This window comes from Heterodontus francisci, chromosome 2 (genome assembly GCF_036365525.1).
Source record: "Heterodontus francisci isolate sHetFra1 chromosome 2, sHetFra1.hap1, whole genome shotgun sequence".
Taxonomy (NCBI): domain Eukaryota; kingdom Metazoa; phylum Chordata; class Chondrichthyes; order Heterodontiformes; family Heterodontidae; genus Heterodontus; species Heterodontus francisci.
The window spans coordinates 26,325,783-26,346,203 of record NC_090372.1 but is presented as its reverse complement, the minus strand read 5'-3'; the positions used below and the strand labels follow the sequence as shown (position 1 = coordinate 26,346,203).

At 45.1% G+C, this 20,421-nt stretch overlaps 1 protein-coding gene across 1 annotated transcript in view; it reads left to right on the top strand.

The window, feature by feature from the left end:
- The window catches only part of LOC137380552 (collagen alpha-6(VI) chain-like), a 174,268-nt gene that overhangs the window by 38,180 nt on the left and 115,667 nt on the right, over positions 1–20,421 (top strand). Inside the window, exons 7-8 of the mRNA XM_068052548.1 lie at positions 11,111–11,466; positions 15,249–15,327. Of these exons, the coding sequence (XP_067908649.1) occupies positions 11,111–11,466; positions 15,249–15,327 (435 nt within the window). The remainder of the gene's footprint in view (positions 1–11,110; positions 11,467–15,248; positions 15,328–20,421) is intronic.

Genomic DNA, 20,421 nt, shown 5'->3' with positions numbered 1-20,421 from the left:
ATAAGATCATGTGCCCAAAGGCTCAGTTCAAACCTGAATTGCCTAATGTAGAACTTTGCAGTTTAGACTAAAACTCCCTGATTCCATCTCTGGTGTATGTTGAGATAACTGACCTCACCTGTGGCCGTGATAAAGGCATTACAATTAGCATTAGCATCCCTGGCCTATGGAGGGGAAAATAAATAAAAATTTCACGCTTTTGTTTGCTATCTTGTTGGAAAGTAGAAGTGTTGACATTGGGTGAGGACAGGATCAAGCTTTGCTGTGATTCCCTTCAGAATCTAAGAATCCTCTGCCTTTGGTTGCCACTTAGGTCAAGGTAAGGATGTTTGCTGAAAATTGCCGTGTTCAGTTCCATTCACAATTATTCAGATAATGAAGCAGTCTGTGACTGCCTGAAACAAGACCTGGACAACATTTAGGCTTGGGTTGATTAATGACAAGTAACCTTTTTTTATTCATTCTTGGGATGTGGCTGTTAATGGCAAGGCCAGCATTTATTGCCCATCCCTAATTGCCCTTGAGCAGGTGGTGGTGAGCCGCCACCTTGAACTGCTGCAGACACTACAAAAGTGCTAGGCAATGATTATCTCCAACAAAACAGTCCAACCATCTCTGTTTGACATTCAATGGCATTACCCTTGTTGACTCCCCCACTTTCAATTTCCTGGAGCCATAATTGACCAGAAACTTAATTGGACCAGCCACATAAATACTGTGGCTACAAGAGCAGGTGTTATGACCAGGTGAGGAAAGAGGTCTAGAGTTCCCTTTCAGCCTTCACCTCGTCTTACTGTAACAGGGTTTTATTTTTTTAAACGCACTGTGTTTTAAGCTTCCCCTTGGTGAACCCTTGTTCACTGCTTTCCAATTATAAGGCAAAGAAACAAGCACAAACAGACTTTCTTAGGTTTAAAGAAGAAAGGTGAAATTTTATTAAACTTAAACTCTAATTTGGTTGACGCCAATGGATACACAATGCATCCAAGCTAGCATGCATATGCGATACAAATATGCGAATAGAGGCAGAAAAGAGCAGAAGAAATAAAGTGGAAAGATTTGAGGCAATATCTGAAGAGTTGTTATAGTTTTTCAAGCTCACTGTAAAGCCCTTTCGTAGGTAAATCTCGCTTTTCGTTGGAGCCCTGTTCACTGTAAAAGACTTTTCTTTCTTGGGATTCACGTATCTTCAGTCAGTTTTTGGAGTTCTGTGAGAAAGAGATGGGAGCAGATAGACAGATCTTCTTCAGTCCAGGAGCAAAAAGCTTTCTGCCAGTTCAAACACTGTCTCTCCAATTTAAAACTCTCAGTTCAAAACTCTGCAACAGCCATGTGACTGGCTGGTCTGACCACGTCTGTTTGTGGATTGTATTGGAGCAGGGGATAGCTCCTTTGTTCCCAAACATTGTCTGTTAATATGCAAAAATGTCTTTCCAGCCTTGTCACAGGCCTTCTCTTATTCCCAGCAGCAATTTGAAATTGAATGTCCATGTGGCAAAAGTAATGTGCCTCATTATGTGCACGTGGGGGCCTGCATGACAGCAGGTCAGAGGCTGGATATTCTGTAGCAAGTGACACACCACCTGACTCCCCAAAAGCATTCCACCACCTACATGGCACAATCCAGGAGTGCGATGACATATCCCCCTGGATGAATGCATCTTTAACAACACTAAAGAAGCTCAATGTCATCCAAGACAAAGCTTGATTGTTACTCCATCCACTACCTGAAATATTCACTCCCTCCACCACTGGGGCAATGTGGCTGTTGTGTGTATCATCTGCAAGATACACTGCAGCAACTCCAACAAGGCTTCTTTTACAGCACCTCCCAAGCCTGCAACCTCTACTACCTAGAAGGACAAAGGCAACAGAAGCATGGTCACACCACCACCTACAAGTTCCCCTCCAGGCATCACACAGCACAGTCATAAGCCATTCAAACCCAAATGGTCCCAGGGCAGTGCAGGCCAAGTCCAGTGGCCATTTCTGGCTGAATAAAGATCGAATAATATTTCTGACTAATTCATTCACATTTTGGCAAAGACTTCCCCATGCAACATCATTTAGCTCCTAAAATAAAAGCAAAATACTGCGGATGCTGGAAATCTGAAATAAAAACAAGAAATGCTGGAACCACTCAGCAGGTCTGGCAGCATCTGTGGAAAGAGAAGCAGAGTTAACGTTTCGGGTCAGTGACCCTTCTTCGGGTTCCGAATTAAAATTGAGGATGCTCAAAATCATCTGTGCAATAGTCAAGGTTAACTAATGTACGTTGTAATCTTAGGCTGATACTTAGGAGTTTTAATTGATTATCTTTGAGAATTAGGAAGAAACTTCTTGAAAATTGACCTATTCACCCGCCTTTATATTGCATAATTCATGGAGAGTCCATGGTTTATCAGAGAGCAAAAATTAGAATCATAGAATGGCTACAGCACAGAAGGAGGCCATTTGGCCCATCGAGTCTGCCAGTTCTCTCCAAGAGCAACTCAGCTAGTCTCACTCCAACCCCGCCCTTTCTCCATAGCCTTGCAAAATTTTCCCCTTCAAGTGTTTCTCCAATTCCCATTTGAAAGCCATGATTGAATCTGCCTCCATCACCCTCTCGCGCTGTGCAGTCCAGATCTTAACCACTTGCTACAATAAAAAGTATTTCCTTATGACACCCATCTTCTTTTTCCAATCCCCTTAAATCAGTGCCCTCTGATTCTTGGCCCTTCTGCCAACAGGAACAATTTCTCTCAATCTACTCTGTCCAGACCCCTCATGATTTTGAGCACTGCTATCAAATCTCCTCTCAAGCTTCTCTCTAAGGAGAACAACCCCAGCTTCTACAATCTATTCTTGTAACTGAAGTCCCTCATCCCAGGAACCATTCTCATAAATCTTTTCTGCAGCCTCTCGAAAGCTTTCGTATCATTCCTAAAATGTGGTGCTTAGAATTGGACACAATACTCCAGTTGAGGCTGAACCAGTGTTTTATAAAGGTTCACGATAACTTCCTTGCTTTTGTTCTCTATGCCTCTATTTATAAAGACCAGGATCGTATATGCTTTTTTAATCACTTTCTCAACCTGCTCTGCCATCTTCAATGATTTCTGTGCATATAATCCCAGGTCTGTCTGTTCCTGCACCTCATTTAGAAGTGTACCCTTTAGTTTAACTTGTCTGTCTTCATTCTTCCCACCAAAATGTGTCACTTCACATTGCCTGCATTAAATTTCACTTGCCACCTGTCTGCCTATTCCACCAATATATTTGACTATCCTCCTTGCTGTTCACAAAACTTCCAAGTGTTGTGCCTTAAGCAAATTTTGAAATTGTGCCCGGTATACCCAAGTCCAGGTCATGAGTATATATCAAGAAAAGCAGCGGTCCTCGTACCGACCCATGGGAACGCCACTGTATACCCTCCTCCAGTCCGAAAACAACTGTACACCACTACTCTGTTTTCTGTTGCTCAGCCAACTTCATATCCATACTGCCACAGTTCAACTTTGCTGGCAAACCTACTATTTGACACTTTATCAAACACCTTTTGAAACTCCAAAAACACCACATCAACTGCATTACCTAATCAACTCTCTCTGTTACCTCATCAAAAAGCTCAATCAAGTTAGTTAAAGACAATTTGTTTTTAAGAAATGCATGCTGGCTTTCCTTAAATAATTTGCACTTGTCCAAGTGACTGTTAATTTGGTCCCACTTGTAATTTTTTAAAACTTTCCGAACACTGAGGTTAAACTGATTGGGCTGTAGTTGCTGGGTTTATCCATAAACCCCTTTTTGAAAAGAATGCAACATTTGCAATTCTCCAGTCCTCTGACACGACACCCCAATCCACACCCACTTAACTAAGGGGGATTGGAAGATTATAGCCAGGATAGAATACAAAAGCAGGGATGTAATGCTGGAACTGTATAAACTGCTGGTTAGGCCACAGCTGGAGCATTGCATACAGTTCTGGTCACCACATTATAGGAAGGACATATTTGCTCTGGAGAGAGTACAGAGGAGATTTACAAGAATGGTGCCAGGGCTTTTTTTTAATTCATTCATGGGATGTAGACGATGCTGGCCAGGTCAGGCCAGCATTTATTGCCCATCCCCAATTTCCTTTGAGAAGGTGGTGGTGAGCTGCCTTCTTGAACCGCTGCAGTACATTTGGGGTAGGTATACCCAAAGTGCTGTTAGGAAGGGAGTTCCAGGATTTTGACTCAGCGACTGTGAAGGAACGGCGATATAGTTCCAAGTCAGGATGGTGTGTGACTTGGCGGGGAACTTGCAGGTGGTGGTGTTCGCTTGTATTTGCTGCCCTTGTCCTTCTAGTTGGTCGAAATCGTGGGTTTGGAAGGTGCTGTCTAAGGAGACTTGGTGCATTGCTGCAGTGCATCTTGTAGATGGTACACACTGCTGCCACTGTGCGTTGGTGGTGGAGGGAGTGAATGTTTGTAGATGGGGTGCCAATCAAGCAGGCTGGATGTTGTCGAGCTTCTTGAGTGTTGTTGGAGCTGCACCCATCCAGGCAAGTGGAGAATATTCCATCACACTCCTGACTTGTGCCTTGTAGATGGTGGACAGGCTTTGGGGAGTGAGAAGGTGAGTTACTCGCCTCAGGATTCCTAGCCTCTGACCTGCTCTTGCAGCCATGGTAATTATATGGCTACTCCAGTTCAGTTTCTGGTCAATGTTAACCCCTAGGATGTTGATAGTGGGGGATTCAGCAATGGTAATACTGTTGAATGTCAAGGGGAGATGGTTAGATTCTCTCTCGTTGGAGATGGTCATTGCCTGGCACTTGTGTGGTGCGAATGTTACTTGCCATTTATCAGCCCAAGCCTGGATATTGTCCAGGTCTTGCTGCATTTCTACACAGACTGCTTCAGTATCTGAGGAGTCACGAATGGTGCTGAACATTGTGCAATCATCCACGCACATCCCCACTTCTGACCTTATGATTGAAGGAAGGTCATTGATGAAGCAGCTGAAGATGGTTGGGCCTAGGACACTACCCTGAGGAACTCCAGCAGTGATGTCCTGGAGCTCAGATGATTGACCTCCAACAACCACAACCATCTTCCTTTGCGCTAGGTGTGACTCCATCCAGCGGAGGGTTTTCCCCCTGAATCCCATTGACCTCAGTTTTGCCAGGGCTCCTTGATGCCATACTCGGTCAAATGCTGCCTTGATGTCAAGGGCAGTCACTCTCACCTCACCTTTTGAGTTCAGCCCTTTTGTCCATGTTTGAACCAAGGCTGTAATGAGGTCAGGAGCTGAGTGGCCCTGGCGGAAACCAAACTGAGCATCACTGGGCAAGTTATTGCTAAGCAAGTACTGCTTGATGACACTGTTGATGACACCTTCCATCACTTTACTGTTGATAGAGAGTAGGCTGATGGGGCGGTAGTTGGCTGGGTTGGACTTGTTCTGCTTTTTGTGTACAGGACATACCTGGGCAATTTTCCACATTGCCGGGTAGATGCCAGTGTTGTAGCTGTACTGGAACAGCTTGGCTAGGGGCGCGGCAAGTTCTGGAGCACAGGTCTTCAGTACTGTTGCCAGAATATTGTCAGGGCCCATAGCTTTTGCAGTGTCCAGTGCCTTCAGTCGTTTCTTGATATCACGCGGAGTGAATCGAATTGGCTGGTCTGGCATCTGTGATGCTGGGGACTTCAGGAGGAGGCCGAGATGGATCATCAACTCAGCACTTCTGGCTGAAGATTGTTGCAAATGCTTCAGCCTTATCTTTCGCACTGATGTGCTGGGCTCCCCCATCATTGAAGATGGGGATATTTGTGGAGCCACCTTCTCCAGTTAGTTGTTTAATTGTCCACCACCATTCACGGCTGGATGTGGCAGGACTGCAGAGCTTTGATCTGATCCGTTGGTTATGGGATCGCTTCGCTCTGTCTATCGCATGCTGCTTACGCAGTTTGGCATGCAGATAGTCCTGTGTTGTAGCTTCACCAGGTTGACACCGCATTTTGAAGTATGTCTTGAGTCTGCTCCTGGCATGCCCTCCTGCACTCTTCATTGAACCAGGGTTGGTCTCCTGGCTTGATGGTAATGGTAGAGTGGGGGATATGCCGGGCCATGAGGTTACAGATTGTGGTTGAATACAATTCTGTTGCTGCTGATGCCCCACAGCACTTCATGGATGCCCAGTTTTGCATTGCTAGATCTGTTCGAAATCTATCCCATTTAGCACGGTAATAGTGCCACGCAACATGATGGACGGTATCCTCAATGTGAAGGCGGGACTTCGTCTTCACAAGGACTGTACGGTGGTCACTCCTACCAATACAGTCATGGGCAGAAGTATCTGCAGCAGGCAGATTGGTGAGGACGAGGTCAAGTATGTTTTTCCCTCGTGTTGGTTCCCCCAACACCTGCCGCAGACCCAGTCTAGCAGCTATGTGCTTTAGGACTCGGCCAGCTCGGTCAGTAGTGGTGCTACCGAGTCACTCTTGGTGATGAACATTGAAGTCCCCCACCCAGAGTACATTTTGTGCCCTTGCCACCCTCAGTGCTTCCTCCAAGTGGTGTTCAACATGGTGGAGTACTGAGTCATCAGCTGAGGGAGGGCGGTAGGTGGCAATCATTAGGAGGTTAGCTTGCCCATGTTTGACCTGATGCCATGAGACTTCATGGAGTCCGGAGTCAATGTTGAGGACTCCCAGGGCAACTCCCTCCCTACTGTATACCACTGTGCCACCACCTCTGCTGGGTCTGTCCTGCCGGTGGGACAGGACATACCCAGGGATAGTGATTGCAGTGTCTGGGACATTGGCTGTAAGGTATGATTCCGTGAGTATGACTATGTCAGGCTGTTGCTTGACTAGCCTATGGGACAGCTCTCCCAACTTTGGCACAAGCCCCCAGATGTTAGTAAGGTGGACTTTGCCGGGTCGACAGGGCTGGGTTTGCCGTTGTCGCTTCCGGTGCCTGGGTCGATGCCGGGTGGTCCGTCCGGTTTCATTCCTTTCTATTAACTTCGTAGCAGTTAGGTACAACTGAGTGGCTTGCTAGGCCATTTCAGAGGGCATGTAAGAGTTAACCACATTGCTGTGGGTCTGGAGTCACATGTAGGCCAGACCAGGTAAGGACAGCAGATTTCCTGGACATGAGTGAACCAGATGGGTTTTTACAACAATCAACAATGGTTTCATGGCCATCATTAGACTAGCTTTTAATTCCAGATTTATTAATTAAATTCAAATTCCACCTTCTGCTGTGGTGGGATTCGAACCCATGTCCCCAGAGAAATACCCTGGATCTCTGGGTTACTAGTCCAGTGATAATACCACTACGCCACTGCCTACCCTTAAAAGTAGCAGCTATGAGGCAAGATTGGATCGGCTAGGGTTATTTTCCTTGGAACAGAGGAGGCTGAGGGGTGACTTAATAGAGGTGTACAAAATTATGAGGGGCCTACATAGAGAAGACAGGAAGGATCTGTTGCCCCTAGTGGAGAGGTGAATTACCAGGGAGCACAGATTTAAGGTGATTGGTAGAAGGATTAGAGGGGATATGAGGAAAAGCTTTTACACCCAGAAGGTGGTGGGTGTCTGTAATTCACTGCCAGGAATGGTGGTGGAGGCAGAAACCCTCAACTCATTTAAAAGGTACCTCAACATGCATCTGAAGAGCTGTAACCGGCAAGGCTACGGACCAGGTGCTGGACGGTGGGCTTAGATTGGGCAGCTCGATTTTTCGACCACACATGATGGGCTGCAGGGCTCCTTCTGTGCCATAACTTTTCTATGGTTCTATGGTACCTCCACAATTTCCACCCTTCCCTCAGCATCCTCAGATACATCTCATCTGGTCCTGGTGAGTTATCAAATTTGAGTACAGCTTGTCTTTCTAATAGTTTTTTTTTATCAATTGTAACCCCTCCAGTGTCTCAACTGCCTCCTCATTCACTGTGATTCTAGTAGCATCTTTTTCCTTGGTAAGGACAGATGCAAATATTCATTTAGCAGCTCAACCATGCCTTCTGCCTCCATGCGTAGATCCCCTTTTGGATCCCTAATTGGCCCCACCCACCCCCTTTTACCACCCTACTATTTATATGCCTATAGAAGACTTTTGGATTCCTTTTTATGTTAGCGGCCAGTCTCTTTTCATGGGGTTGAATTTTCTCATGGAAGGGGGTTCTGGAAGGTAGTGGGAGACCCTGCCTCAGCCCTCCTTTGGACCCCCATTGCAATTCCACAGCGGGCAGGCAATTAAATGCTCACTGTTGGGGACTTGGTCCCTTTAAGGAATGAGCTCCCGCCTCCAAGAGCTGTCAGCGAATCGGAAGGTCAGCACTCCACAGTACTGGCTGTGCCACTGGGAGCAGGTACTGTAGGAGGTCCTGGGAGAGGTGAGTGGGGTCAGGGTGGCCGGGACCATTATTGCAGACCCCGCCGACGGGGTGGAGAGCAGAGTTGGTGAGGGTGGGGTGCTCTTCCCTGGGGGGTGGTGATTGCTGCCAGGGGGGCCTTCCCAGGGCCCTGGATTGCTCCAAAAGGTGGGACCTCCCGACCCCGCGAGGAGGCCACCAGGTTTTACCTGGCGGTGTCTCCTCGTGGCAGTGGGCCTCTCCACCTTCTGTTAAATTGTGGTGGGTCTGGGAAGAGGCTGTTAAGTGGCCATTAATTGGCCACTTAAGGGTCGCAATTGGCCTCAGGCAGGAAGGCTGTCCTCGGCCTTCCCTGCCCCAGCCTAAATTGGCGTCCGGAAGGTGGCGGGCATCTGCCTCCCGCCTTCTGACGCAATTTTGTGGGCCCCCTGCCTCCTTTCCCATCCCGAGGGGGCCCATAAAATTCTTTGCCTCTCTTATTTTCTTTTTCACTTCCCCTCTGAATTTTCTATATTCAGTCTGGTTCTCACTTGTATTATCAACTTGACATTTGACATCTGTCATACACCTCCTTTCACTGGTCCATTTTACTCTCTATATCATCCAGCGCGCTCAGACATTCTTTGCTTTAACTTTCCCCCTCATTGGAATGTACCTCGACTGGACACAAACTATCTCCTCTTTAAAGGCAGCCCATTGTTCATTTATAGTTTTGCCTGCCAATCTTTCACTCCAATTTACCTGGGACAGGTTGGTATTCAAACTATTGAAATTAGCCCTTCTCCAATTAAATATTTTTACGCTATGTTGCTCCTTGTCCTATTTCATTGTGAATCTAAACCTTATGATATTATGATCACTGTTCCCTAAAACACTTGATTTCCTTGGCCCACCTCATTCCCCAGAACCAGATCCAGCGATGTCTCCTTCCTGTTAGGTCTGAAATGTACTGGTCAAGAAAATTTGCCTACGCACAATTCAGAAACTGTTCTTCCTCTCTGCCCTTTACACTATTATTATCCCAGTCTATATTAGGATCACATCCACCATTATCACTACTCGATAGTTCTTACACCTCTCTGCAATTTCACTGCAAATTTGCTCCTCTATATCTTTTCCACTATTTGGTGGCCTATAGAATACACCCAGCAGTGTAATGGCGCCTTTATTGTTTCTTAACTCTAACCAAACAGGTTCTGTCTTGCCCTGTCTAAGATATAATCTCTCTCCAGCTAATATTCTCCTTAATCAATGCTGCCACCTCTCCTTCTTTCCTTCTCTAACTTTTCTGAACACCTTGGGCAGGATTTTTCCTGGAGGCTTCAGGACTCCGCCGTTTGCGTCAATTGGGGGTCAGAAGCCACACTGTGTGGGGAACAGTCACCCAGCTGTGATTTTCCCCAGTTATGACCAGAGGGCAGGCTTATCATCTAATTAAGAATGGCAGGCAGGCTTTTGACTCTGGAGGGCCAATAGGAGTCCCTCCAGCACTGAAGAAGCAGCAGGCTGCCTTTAAGAGAGAGAGAATGCCCCAAGATGCAGGCGCCCTCTCACCAACGTTTCTAAAGTTAAAATTTAAAAAAACACTCTTCCACATAGCAGCTTGCAGCTACACCTGAAGCTGGGAAGGTTGGGAAAGCCTTTAAGCCTTTAAGCTTGGAGTGCTGCCGTGCAGATCTGCCACTGAGTGGCTGCCTCCAGGCAGCTACACAGTTCCCTGAAGCCTCTGAGGGCCTGGAGGCTGACTGGAAAATTCCAGCTTATAGGTGGGTAGCTCTGCCGCTCCACCCCCACCCCATCCCAACTCCAGGAAAATGGCCCAGGGCCGGGACGGTGTCGGGAATCCAGCACGCCGACCAGCAGCACAAATTTACATGCTTGTGCCTTCATGCTTTGCGCTCAGTAAGGCTTAAAAAGTCAACTGTTGTATCCAGGAATATTTAGTATCTAGTCCTGCCCTGTTTTGAGTGAGATGTCCGTTATCATTACATTATATTCCTACGTGCCTATTTGCACCTGCAGCTCACCCACCTTATTTACCATGCTTTCTGTGCCTATATACCTGTACTGTAAACCTGAATTAGATTTTATTGTATTCCCTTTTGCCTGACCCTATGTAATGCCTTACTATTTCTTACTCTAGTGCTATCTGTCTCTGCCAAACCTTCGTGCACCTTGTTTCTCCTTCCTGATGCTACATCCTAATTCCCATCCGCCTGCCAAATTAGTTAAAAGCCCTCTCCCACAGTACGAGCAGCCCACCCCTCTCATTTCTGATTCTCACGTTTCTTATTAGAGTCATAGAGAGATACAGCACTGAAACAGGCCCTTTGGCCCACTGAGTCTGTGCCGACCAACAACCACCCATTTATACTAATCTTACATTAATCCCATATTCCCTACCACATCCCCACCATTCTCCTACCACCTACCTACACTAGGGGCAGTTTACAATGGCCAATTTACCTATCAACCTGCAAGTCTTTGGCTGTGGGAGGAAACCGGAGCACCCGGCGGAAACCCACGCAGTCACAGGGAGAACTTGCAAACTCTGCTCAGGCAGTACCCAGAATTGAACCCAGGTCACTGGAGCTGTGAGGCTGCGGTGCTAACCACTGCGCCACTGTGCCGCCCCAAATTATTATTGTATGACTCTTTTAATTTAGAAAAAAAATGTTTGGAAAGAATGTTATTTGCTTTGAAATTTACTGTACAAAATGCATAAAAAGATCTGATTTTGGATTGTTCGCTTTATAGAGGATCCAGCGTGTACGGTAGATATTTCTGTGGGGTTTGATTTCTCCAGAAGGACTGGATCACAGAGCATATTTGCTAGCCAGCAAAAGCTACAGACAAAGCTGGGTCGAATATTACAGCAAATCACTTCCATTGATAACATCATCTGTGTAGCTGCTTCCCAGCTAAATATCAGAGTGGGCTTTCATGTAAGAAGCAACACTGGCTATCCTATCTTTGAAACTGAATTTGAAGAATACAACCCAGCAGTTTTAGATAAGCTGCTAGCAATTCAAACAGCTGCCAACATTGAACTGAATGCAGAAAATTTAATATCGTTTCTTGGCAAATTCAGTGCATCCACTGCAACTGCAAAGGTAAGGATATTTTTAATCATATGTGCAACACTTTTAAACCTTTTAATCCTAAATTTTTCAAGAATATTAATTGTTTTTAAAAGACATGGATAATCCACTTTCGGCTGTTTGAATAGACTGTAATGGTTTGGGTTTTCATGTGTTGGCTGTGACGTGGTAATTTTGTTCATGATGTAGCAATCAAGCCATGTTCAGTTGGCTTCCCTGACTGACAGTTTTCAATTGCATTGTATACTGCTCAGTTGTACAGACCAGGTTCAATGTAATGTATGTGTTGACTTAACTGATCTGATCTGGGAGGTGCTTGGGCATTGTAATTAGGGCGAACACCCCTGGTCTAAGGTTGCCACTGTTGCTTGTTATCTATTGATTCCTTCAGGAAAGTCCATATTATTGTGGGTGATAAATGAGAGAAGGATCAGTTTTAGCCATCCATGGTTTTAAGGCTTGCCAACACTCATACTCTTTCCAGGCTATAGGTATCCATTGGTCATGGATGTCTTACAAATTGTGGCAATTTCGCCCAGGAATCCGAGAGAATTATTTGTGAGATAACTTCTCACATCTCCTGGACATGTTGTTTCCTGTGCTTGTTCTTTATGCTTCTCCCTTTGCCGTAGAATGATTGTCAATCAGGTGATGTGTTTCTTTCTATAGCAGCAGTTAAGTGGCTAGGGAGTTGGGGAGAATGCAAAGAGAGAACAAAAGGAAAAGAATAGAGAGAGAGAGAGATTGCCGAATCACAGTTTTAACTCAGATGTGATGGTTTGGGGGAAGAAGAGGATAAAAAGAACAGGAAGATATTCAATGCAGAGCAAATTAGAGGCTTGTTTTTGCAGGGATGAAGTGAAAATGAAGAAAACTAAAATCTGAGCTGAAGTTTGTTGGCATGCTTTCTGCTTTTTTAAGTTCAACCCTGAAATGTCAATGATTTGCTGTTTTAGTGTGGAATAATTATTACTTTGATCACTTCTTGTTCTGACCGCATGAAGTCACTTAGCAGCTGAGAACTCAGAACTGTTTTTTTGCATCAAAACCTGCTTGGCATGTTGCCTCAAAGGTAGCTTGGGGAAGTCTCCAGAACCCAGGATTAAAAGGGTGACCTTTTCCTTGTATAACACAAAAACTAATCTCCACTATTGCATCCCCTCCCAGCCATTGCATCCTGGAGATGCAAAAGTTCCAAAACAGAAGTAAACTCTGAATGTTCCAGCATCATCCTGAATATACATAGGCATTTGTGCACACAAACTTTGTGGTTTTGTCCCAAGTAGGGAAATAGCATTTCCGAACCACAGGATATACAACATTGGTTTCATAGTATGTGACCGAGTGGGTCATCAATACAAAAACTGTTTAGACACCCCAATTTAGACTCACACAGGAAGGATAGCCACTTGGCCAAGGTTTTAGAATGTACCACAAAACCATATTGCAGCCTGAATGTGCACCTTCGTGAAGAAATTTGGGTTAAATAATGACAAAAATTCCACTTGTAGTACTTTTAGTAATTACACCCACAGATGGACCCTTGACAGAAAGCCATATGGCACGAAGCAAGAATTCTCTGCACAACCAACAATCATCTTGATTATTTAGGCACTTAATATGCAGCATTCATACACTTAAAAGGATCTTGAGGTTAAGCTTCCTACCATCAAAGTACCAGGGTTGTCAAGACAGATGGTATACATCCACACATACTCAAGGAAACAAGGGAGGGGATAGCAGGGGCACTGTACTTATTCAGATTGGAGCATGGTAGAAAGTGGTGTTTCACAAGGATCAGTGCTGAGACCCCTATTCTTCACACTTTTCATTCATGATTTGGATTTAGGAACAAGTAACTCAATATCGAAATTTACAGATGGTACAAAACTAGCGGGTAGAGCTAACACTGAGGAAGTATGCAATATAATACAAGAGGACATTAGAAAACTTGCAGACAGGTAGTTAAGTGGCAAATGAACTTTATCATAGATAAATGTGACATGATGCACTTTGTTAGGAAAACAGAAAATAAGAAACTGAATAGGGTAGAAAAGCAAAGGAATACAGGTGAACACATCATTAAAAGCAGCGTTGCAGGTTAGCAAAGAAATTACAAATGTTAACAAAGCAATGGGATTTATTTCTAAGGCTATAGAATTCAAAAGTAGTGAAGTTATGTTAAACTTGCATGGGACCCTGGTCAGGCCACACTTGGAGTACTATGCACAGTTCTGGTCTCCATACCATAGAAAGCTCTTAGAAGCACCAGAAAAAGTGCAAAAAAGATTTACAAGGATGGTACCAGACTGAGAGATTACAGTAATTAGGAAAGAGTTAACAGGTTGGGGCTTTTTCCTTTGGAAAAAATGAACACTTAAAGGATACCTGATTAAGGTTTTTAAAATTATGAATGGGTTGGACAAGGGAGACATTGAGATAATGGGCTGGATTTTACCAGCCCTCTGGTGATGGTCTGGAAGGCAGCAGAATTTGGAATATCACGCTGAAAAGTGTCAGGAGGGAAGCCCATTAAGGTCTATTGCTAGACACCCAGTAAAGACGAGCACAACGTCTATGCTGGTGGCAGCCTGACTGTCCATGATGGTGCCGCAGAGACGCCTTCTGCATGCAGCCACTCAGTAGCAGCAGTGCAGGAGTCAACTCTGATGGACCTTGGCCCTTCATAGAGTCTGACATGCCTCTGACAGCCATACTGCTGCCTAGCAATTGCAAGTGACTGGGTGGGTGTGCCCTGTCTACCAATCTGACATTCATACATAGTCACACTTAAGGCTGCAGGGTTAACGATGTGTACTGGACTCACCTGGGCAAATAGCATGAAGTCATTAATCCTTTTGTGGCACTGAAACCAGGTTCGAGGGATGGCCCCATGGCTGCTAATCTCCTGTGCGATCTCCGTCCAGGCATGCTTGGACTACCGGGCCTGTCTCCTCCTCCCATTCCTGAGGAAGAGGACTTCCCTCCCTCCTGAGCAGCCTGGAGGAGAACCTGCAGGGAGGCATCAATAAACTGTAGGGCCACTCTGGATTGATCTTCAGCCATACCAATTTTTGCCTTGTTCTTCAGGTCTCCCTGTGTGCAGCCTGTATGGATGATTCCATTTGACAGAGTGCTGGCAACCCTTTAAATATGGCACCAGCGCTTCCAGCAGTGTGACTTCATGCCGCCTGCACCACCTGAGTGGATGGCTCCTCCAGCTCCCAGCAGTTAATTCGCCAGCTGCGATGTGATTGCAAGCTTTAGCCCACCTCCCTCCCCCTCTGGTTTCCAGTCCTGACGGTGGGACCTCGAGCCTTTTCAAAAAATCTAGCCCAATGTTTCCATTTGCGGGAGAATCCTAAACCAGGCACCAGAGAAACAAAGTAGGTACTAATAAATCCAATAGTGAAATAAGGAGAAATGTCTTTACTCACAGAGTGGCTAGATTGTGGAACTCAGTAACACAGGAAGCAATTGAGGCAAATAGCTTAGATGCTTTCAAAAGGAACAAGTATATGAGAGCGAAATGAATTTAAAATTTTCTGAAAGGCTGAGATGAAATTGATAGAATTGGAAGAAACTTATGTGGACCATTAACACCAGCACAGACTCGTTGGGCCGAATAACTGGTTTCTGTGCTGTATATTCTATGTAAGTACTTATAGTCACTTTAATACTATTACAGTTTATGGAGATGAAAACTTACTTTTACTCTGTTCCTTTTGCAATCTGATTGTTTTAAATGTTAACTACCAAAAATGACTGTCTTTTTAATTATAATCTTTTTAAAGGTGATGCTATTATTCACAGATGGATTGGATGACACCAAAAAGAGACTGAAACAAAACTCAGAAGAACTCAATGATAATGGTACATGCATTTTCATTTAGATGTCGACCTCTCATTGATATTGTTTGACCTATTGAGAAGAGCTTATGAATGCTGAATTTCTGATTACATTGGTGTTCTTTGTAACACACACAAAATTTCAAAAATTGTAATGCTCAAAATTTTGCTTTCCCTTAATGTCAATGGGAGAATGGGTGCATAGGCCAGCACGACCAATTTGCAGTTCCTGCGACTTTTCTGCCATTAATTTTAATGGCTATAAAATTGGAATTGGTGCAAATCCACCACAATAATTTCCACACCCATTTCTCCAATCTGTGCTCCAGTCAAGTGAGACCCAGTACCAGGAGTGTTGTCTCTCAGTTTCAAAGCCAGAGTCTGAGATGCGATGGATTAATCTGTAATCTGGGGAATTGAACCACTTCTTGCCAAATTCTTTATGGGAAATATTGATGTAAGTTTGAAACAGTAAGATTATCAACAGGAGGAATTTCAATGTACTGGAAGTAATGTTGATATTACTGTCTTCGGCTACCTAGCTATGTTTTTGTAACTAATCTATAGATTCCTCTGGAGTGTAATGGAGGAGATTTTGGGCTGGGTGGAACTCTCTCCTTCAGCCCCTGCACCCCATGCCCAATACCAATGGGGTGTTTATGGCACCAATGGGTATCTAGGCATTCCACAATGGCACCTTGCTGCAGCTTAAGTGGGCCCGTAGTCCTGGACTAATATTCAAGAAAATCTTTAAATATGCTGGTTTCCCTACTGCGATTGATTGCTCTATGATTGGTTGAGAGGAATTGCTTTTGGGAAAATGGTCTTTTAAAATTTAAAGTTTCGCCCCACTCACAACCCTCAGGAATGCTGGATGCTGAGAAAGCAAAGCGACCCTTGTGCTTAGTACCGATAAGATGCAAATGACAGAAATATAATCACATGAGCTATTCTCTTAAATTGGGTTAACTATAATATCCTGCCCAATTAATGCAAGTTTCTCTCAAGAATTTCAGCTCTCCTATGTTTATTTTATTGCACCGGACAAATATGTGGTGTATATACGGCAGATTTGGAAAATTATGAGAAATGAAAAAGAAATTCAGTGTGCAATGTTTGAAGCTCTCACCCCACAATCTTGTGCATTTTATTTACCACAATTCTTGGAGTTTCTCTGTTTTGTGCCCGTTTGTTAATTGGCCAGGGTTGGTGGCTGCCTTTCCAATGTGTGTGCTGAGCTCTTCATCAAGAGACAGGTTGTCTGTCACCGTAGATCCAAGATAGCAGAATTTGCTGACTGCTTCCACTGGTGTGCTGTTGAGTTTGATCACAGGTGGAGGCACAAGACCCTGTCCCATAACTACAGTTTTCTTGACACTGATGGTGAGGGAGAACATAACACAGGCATGGCACAGACCATCCTTTGGAGCTGGTCTTCTGTCTAGTGCAGCATCATCAGCACGCAGAAGTTCTCTGATCAGGACATGCCACTTTTGTCTTGGCTTTCAGTCTTGAAAGGTTGCGGAGATTCCCATCTGATCGTGTGTGGAGGTACACTCCATGTTGGCAGGGAAAGCATAGGTCAGGAGGACAGAGAAAAAGATATGAAACAGAGTACGGATTAAGATGCAGCCCTGTATCATCCCATTCTTGATATCAAAACTGTCAGACGTGGAGCCATCGAACTGAATGGTGCCGTGCATGTTCCCATGGAAGAACCATATGAGACTGCAATGCTTGGGAGGACAGCCAATTTTCTCTAGTATCTGATAGAGGCTCGTCCTGCTCATAGTGTCACATGTTTTTGTGAGAGCCACAAAAGCAAGGTGGAGTGGTGTTTGCTGCTCTCTGCAATTCTCCTAAAGCTGATGTAGGGAGAAGATCATGTCTGCCACAGATCTGCATGCTCTGAAGCCACAGTGTGCCTCCGGGTATATTCTGTTAGTGGGTCAATGGAGGCTGGTTGGAATGATTCTGGCAAAGACATTCCTAGTGATGCTGAGGAGTGAGATGCCTTGTCAGTTGTTGCATTCCCCTCGATTGCCTTTGTTCTTGTATAACATGATGATGTTTGCACTACGCATATCCGGTGGGATAGAGCCTTCAATTAAAACTCTCCTTAACCTTCTCTGCTCCCAGCTTCCCTGGTCTCTCCACATAATAGGAGGCCCTCATTCCTGGTACCAATAAATGTCCTCTGAATCCTGTCTAAGGCCTTGGCATCCTTAGTTGTGGTGCCAGAATTGGACACAGTACTCCAGTTGTGTTATACTGATTTATTACAACCTCATTGCTTTTGTACTCCCTGGCTCTGTTTATAAAGCTGAGGATCCCAAATGCTTTTTTTTTTAACATGTTCATCGACTTGTGCTACCACTTTCCAAGATTTGTGTCTGTGTATCCCCGTGTCTTTCCATTTTTGCACACCTTTTAAAACTGTATCATTTCATAAATGATAATCCAGGACAAAATTAACAGCCACTTGGACAAATGTAGATTAATTAAGGTAAGCTAGCATGGATTTGTTATGTCAAATCATATTTAATTAATTTGATTGAGTTGATGTGATATACATGGAGTTCCAAAAGGCGTTTGATTAAGTGTCACAAAATAGGTTTGCCGATGGAATAAAAGGGACAGTGGCAGCATGGATACAAATTTGGCTGTGTGTCAGGAAACAGTCGTGGTAAACCATTATTTTTCTGACAGGACGGTGGTATATAGTGGAGTTCCCCAGGAATCGGTATTAGGCCCACTACTTTTCTTGATTTATATTAATGACCTAGATTTGTGTGTACCTGGCACAATTTCAAAATTTGCAGAGGACACAAAACTTGGAAGTACTGTGAACTATGTAGAGGATAGTGATGGACTTCAAGAGGACACAGGCAGACTGGTGGAATGGACAGACATGGGCAGATGAAATTTAATGCAGGAAGTGTGAAGTAATATATTTTGGTAGGAAGAACAAGGAGAGGCAATATAAAATAAAGGATACAATTCTAAAGGGGGTGCAGGAGCAGAGGGACCTGGGGCTATATGTGCACAAATCATTGAAGGATGCAGGGCAGGTCGAGAAAGCGATTAAGAAGGCTTATGGGATCCTGGCCTAATGAGTAGAGGCATTGGGCTGGATTTTACCTTAGGCGAACGGGACTGCCGACCAATCAGCGGGCCGGCAGCTCTCAGTCCCAGCAGCGCCACCAGGAGCAGTGGCCACTGCTGGGACTGCAGCCCAGCCGACCAGATGGAGCCAGAAGACGAGGTAAATTGGGCTTGCCTCACCAGGGAGATCGGTCCTTCCCTGGTGAGGCTGGAGTTGTTGTTTGGGGGGAAGGGGGTGTCTTGGGTCCCAGGGGTTGGAGGTCGGGGGCGGCCCTCAATCGGGCACCCTATGCCCGACTGCCATGCACCCCTCCATGACCCCGGTGTGCGGAAAGGCCGGCAGCTATCACTGGGCGGCCTTTCACGTCCCCAGCACGCCTGCTTGCCATGGGTAAAATCCTCATGGAGGTGGGCGAGGGCCCTTAAGTGGCCGTTAAGTGGCCACTTAAGGGCCTTGATTGGCCTCAGGCGGGCGGGCCGTGATACCCCCACCGTCCGACTGCCGTAAAGTTGACTGGAGGTGGGAACGGGGTCGGTAGGCCTCCCGGAACCTCCCGCTCAAATTTTGCTGCCCCCACACCACCATCTGACCCGCTGGGGCGGTGTAAAATTCAGCCCAGAGAGTACAAAATGCTAGTTCAGCCTCAGCTGGAGTATTGTGTCTAGTTCTGGGCACCACACATCAGGAAGAATGAGAAGGCATTGGAGAAAGCACTGAAAAGATTCACAAGAATGGTTTCAGGGATGAGGGACCTCAGTTAAGTGGATAAATTGATGAAGCTGGAACCGTTCTCCTTGGAGAAGAGAAGGTTGAGAGGAGATTTGATGGAGGTGTTCAAAATTACGAGGGATCGGACACTGTAGATAGAGAGAAACTGTTCTCATTGGGGGAAGAGCCGAGAACGAGAGGACACCGATTTAAGGTGATTGGCAAAAGGACCAGAGGCGACATGAGAACATCATTTTTACGCAGCAACTGGTTAGGATCTGGAATGCACAGCCTGAGAGAGTGTGGTGGAGGCAGATTCAATCATGGCTTTCAAAAGGGAATTGGATATTTGTAGGGAAAAGATTTGCAGGGCTATGGGGAATAGGCAGGGGGAGGGGGGAGTGAGACTAGCTGAGTTGCTCTTACAGGGAGCTGGCACAGATATAATGGGCTGAACCATTCAATGATTTTATCTCGTTTGCACTGCCTTTTCTCATTCTTTCTTCCAAAATGTAGTGACTGAATAAAAATTTCTGGTGAGGTACATGTAAAATATTCAGCAGAAAATATTGGACCTTGCAAGGTTGTATTGAAGCCTAAATAACTGCTCTATTGTCATATTTAAAGTATCTAGTGCAGGCTAAATTATTTTTGGCATGAAAGGGAGACATGTATTAGATTTCAAAATGCCTCCAAAACCCCTCCAGAAACCTAATCTTGTTCTTTACAAATCACAATTCTTTTTGAGACTTTGACATCAGCCACTGCATTAGCAATCCAGCTCAGATTTTCTCCTGGCTCCCCAGTGTGACTTGAGTTGGCGGGCGTGTAAAATTGGATGGAGAGCTGTTCCAATTGTACCCTGCAGCACTAGCTGATACAGACATGATGGGCAGAGTGGCCTCCTTCTGTGCCGTAAATTTGTCTACATTTCTTAAATATTCTAAATTCTGAATTCTGAAAAGGAGGAATGTGCAGGGATGTGGGGGGGTGGGGGGCAGAAGAGTGGCAGTACGTGAATTGCACCTTAGGAGAGCCAGCATGGACACGATGGATCGAATGGCCTCCTTCTGTGCTGTAACAAATCTATGATTCTCTGGATTTTCTGCTGGAAGTGATATATTCTGTAGAATATGTCTGCCTTAACATGCATGGCTGTATTTAAAAGATGTGAAAATGATAGTAAATATTTAGTATGAGTAATTCCTGTCTTTTGGGTCATTGAAATGCTAAGCACTAGGAATCCTGTTATGTTCCTGCAATCCAGGGTTAAAGTGGGGATCAAATAGGATTGTCCAGTACAA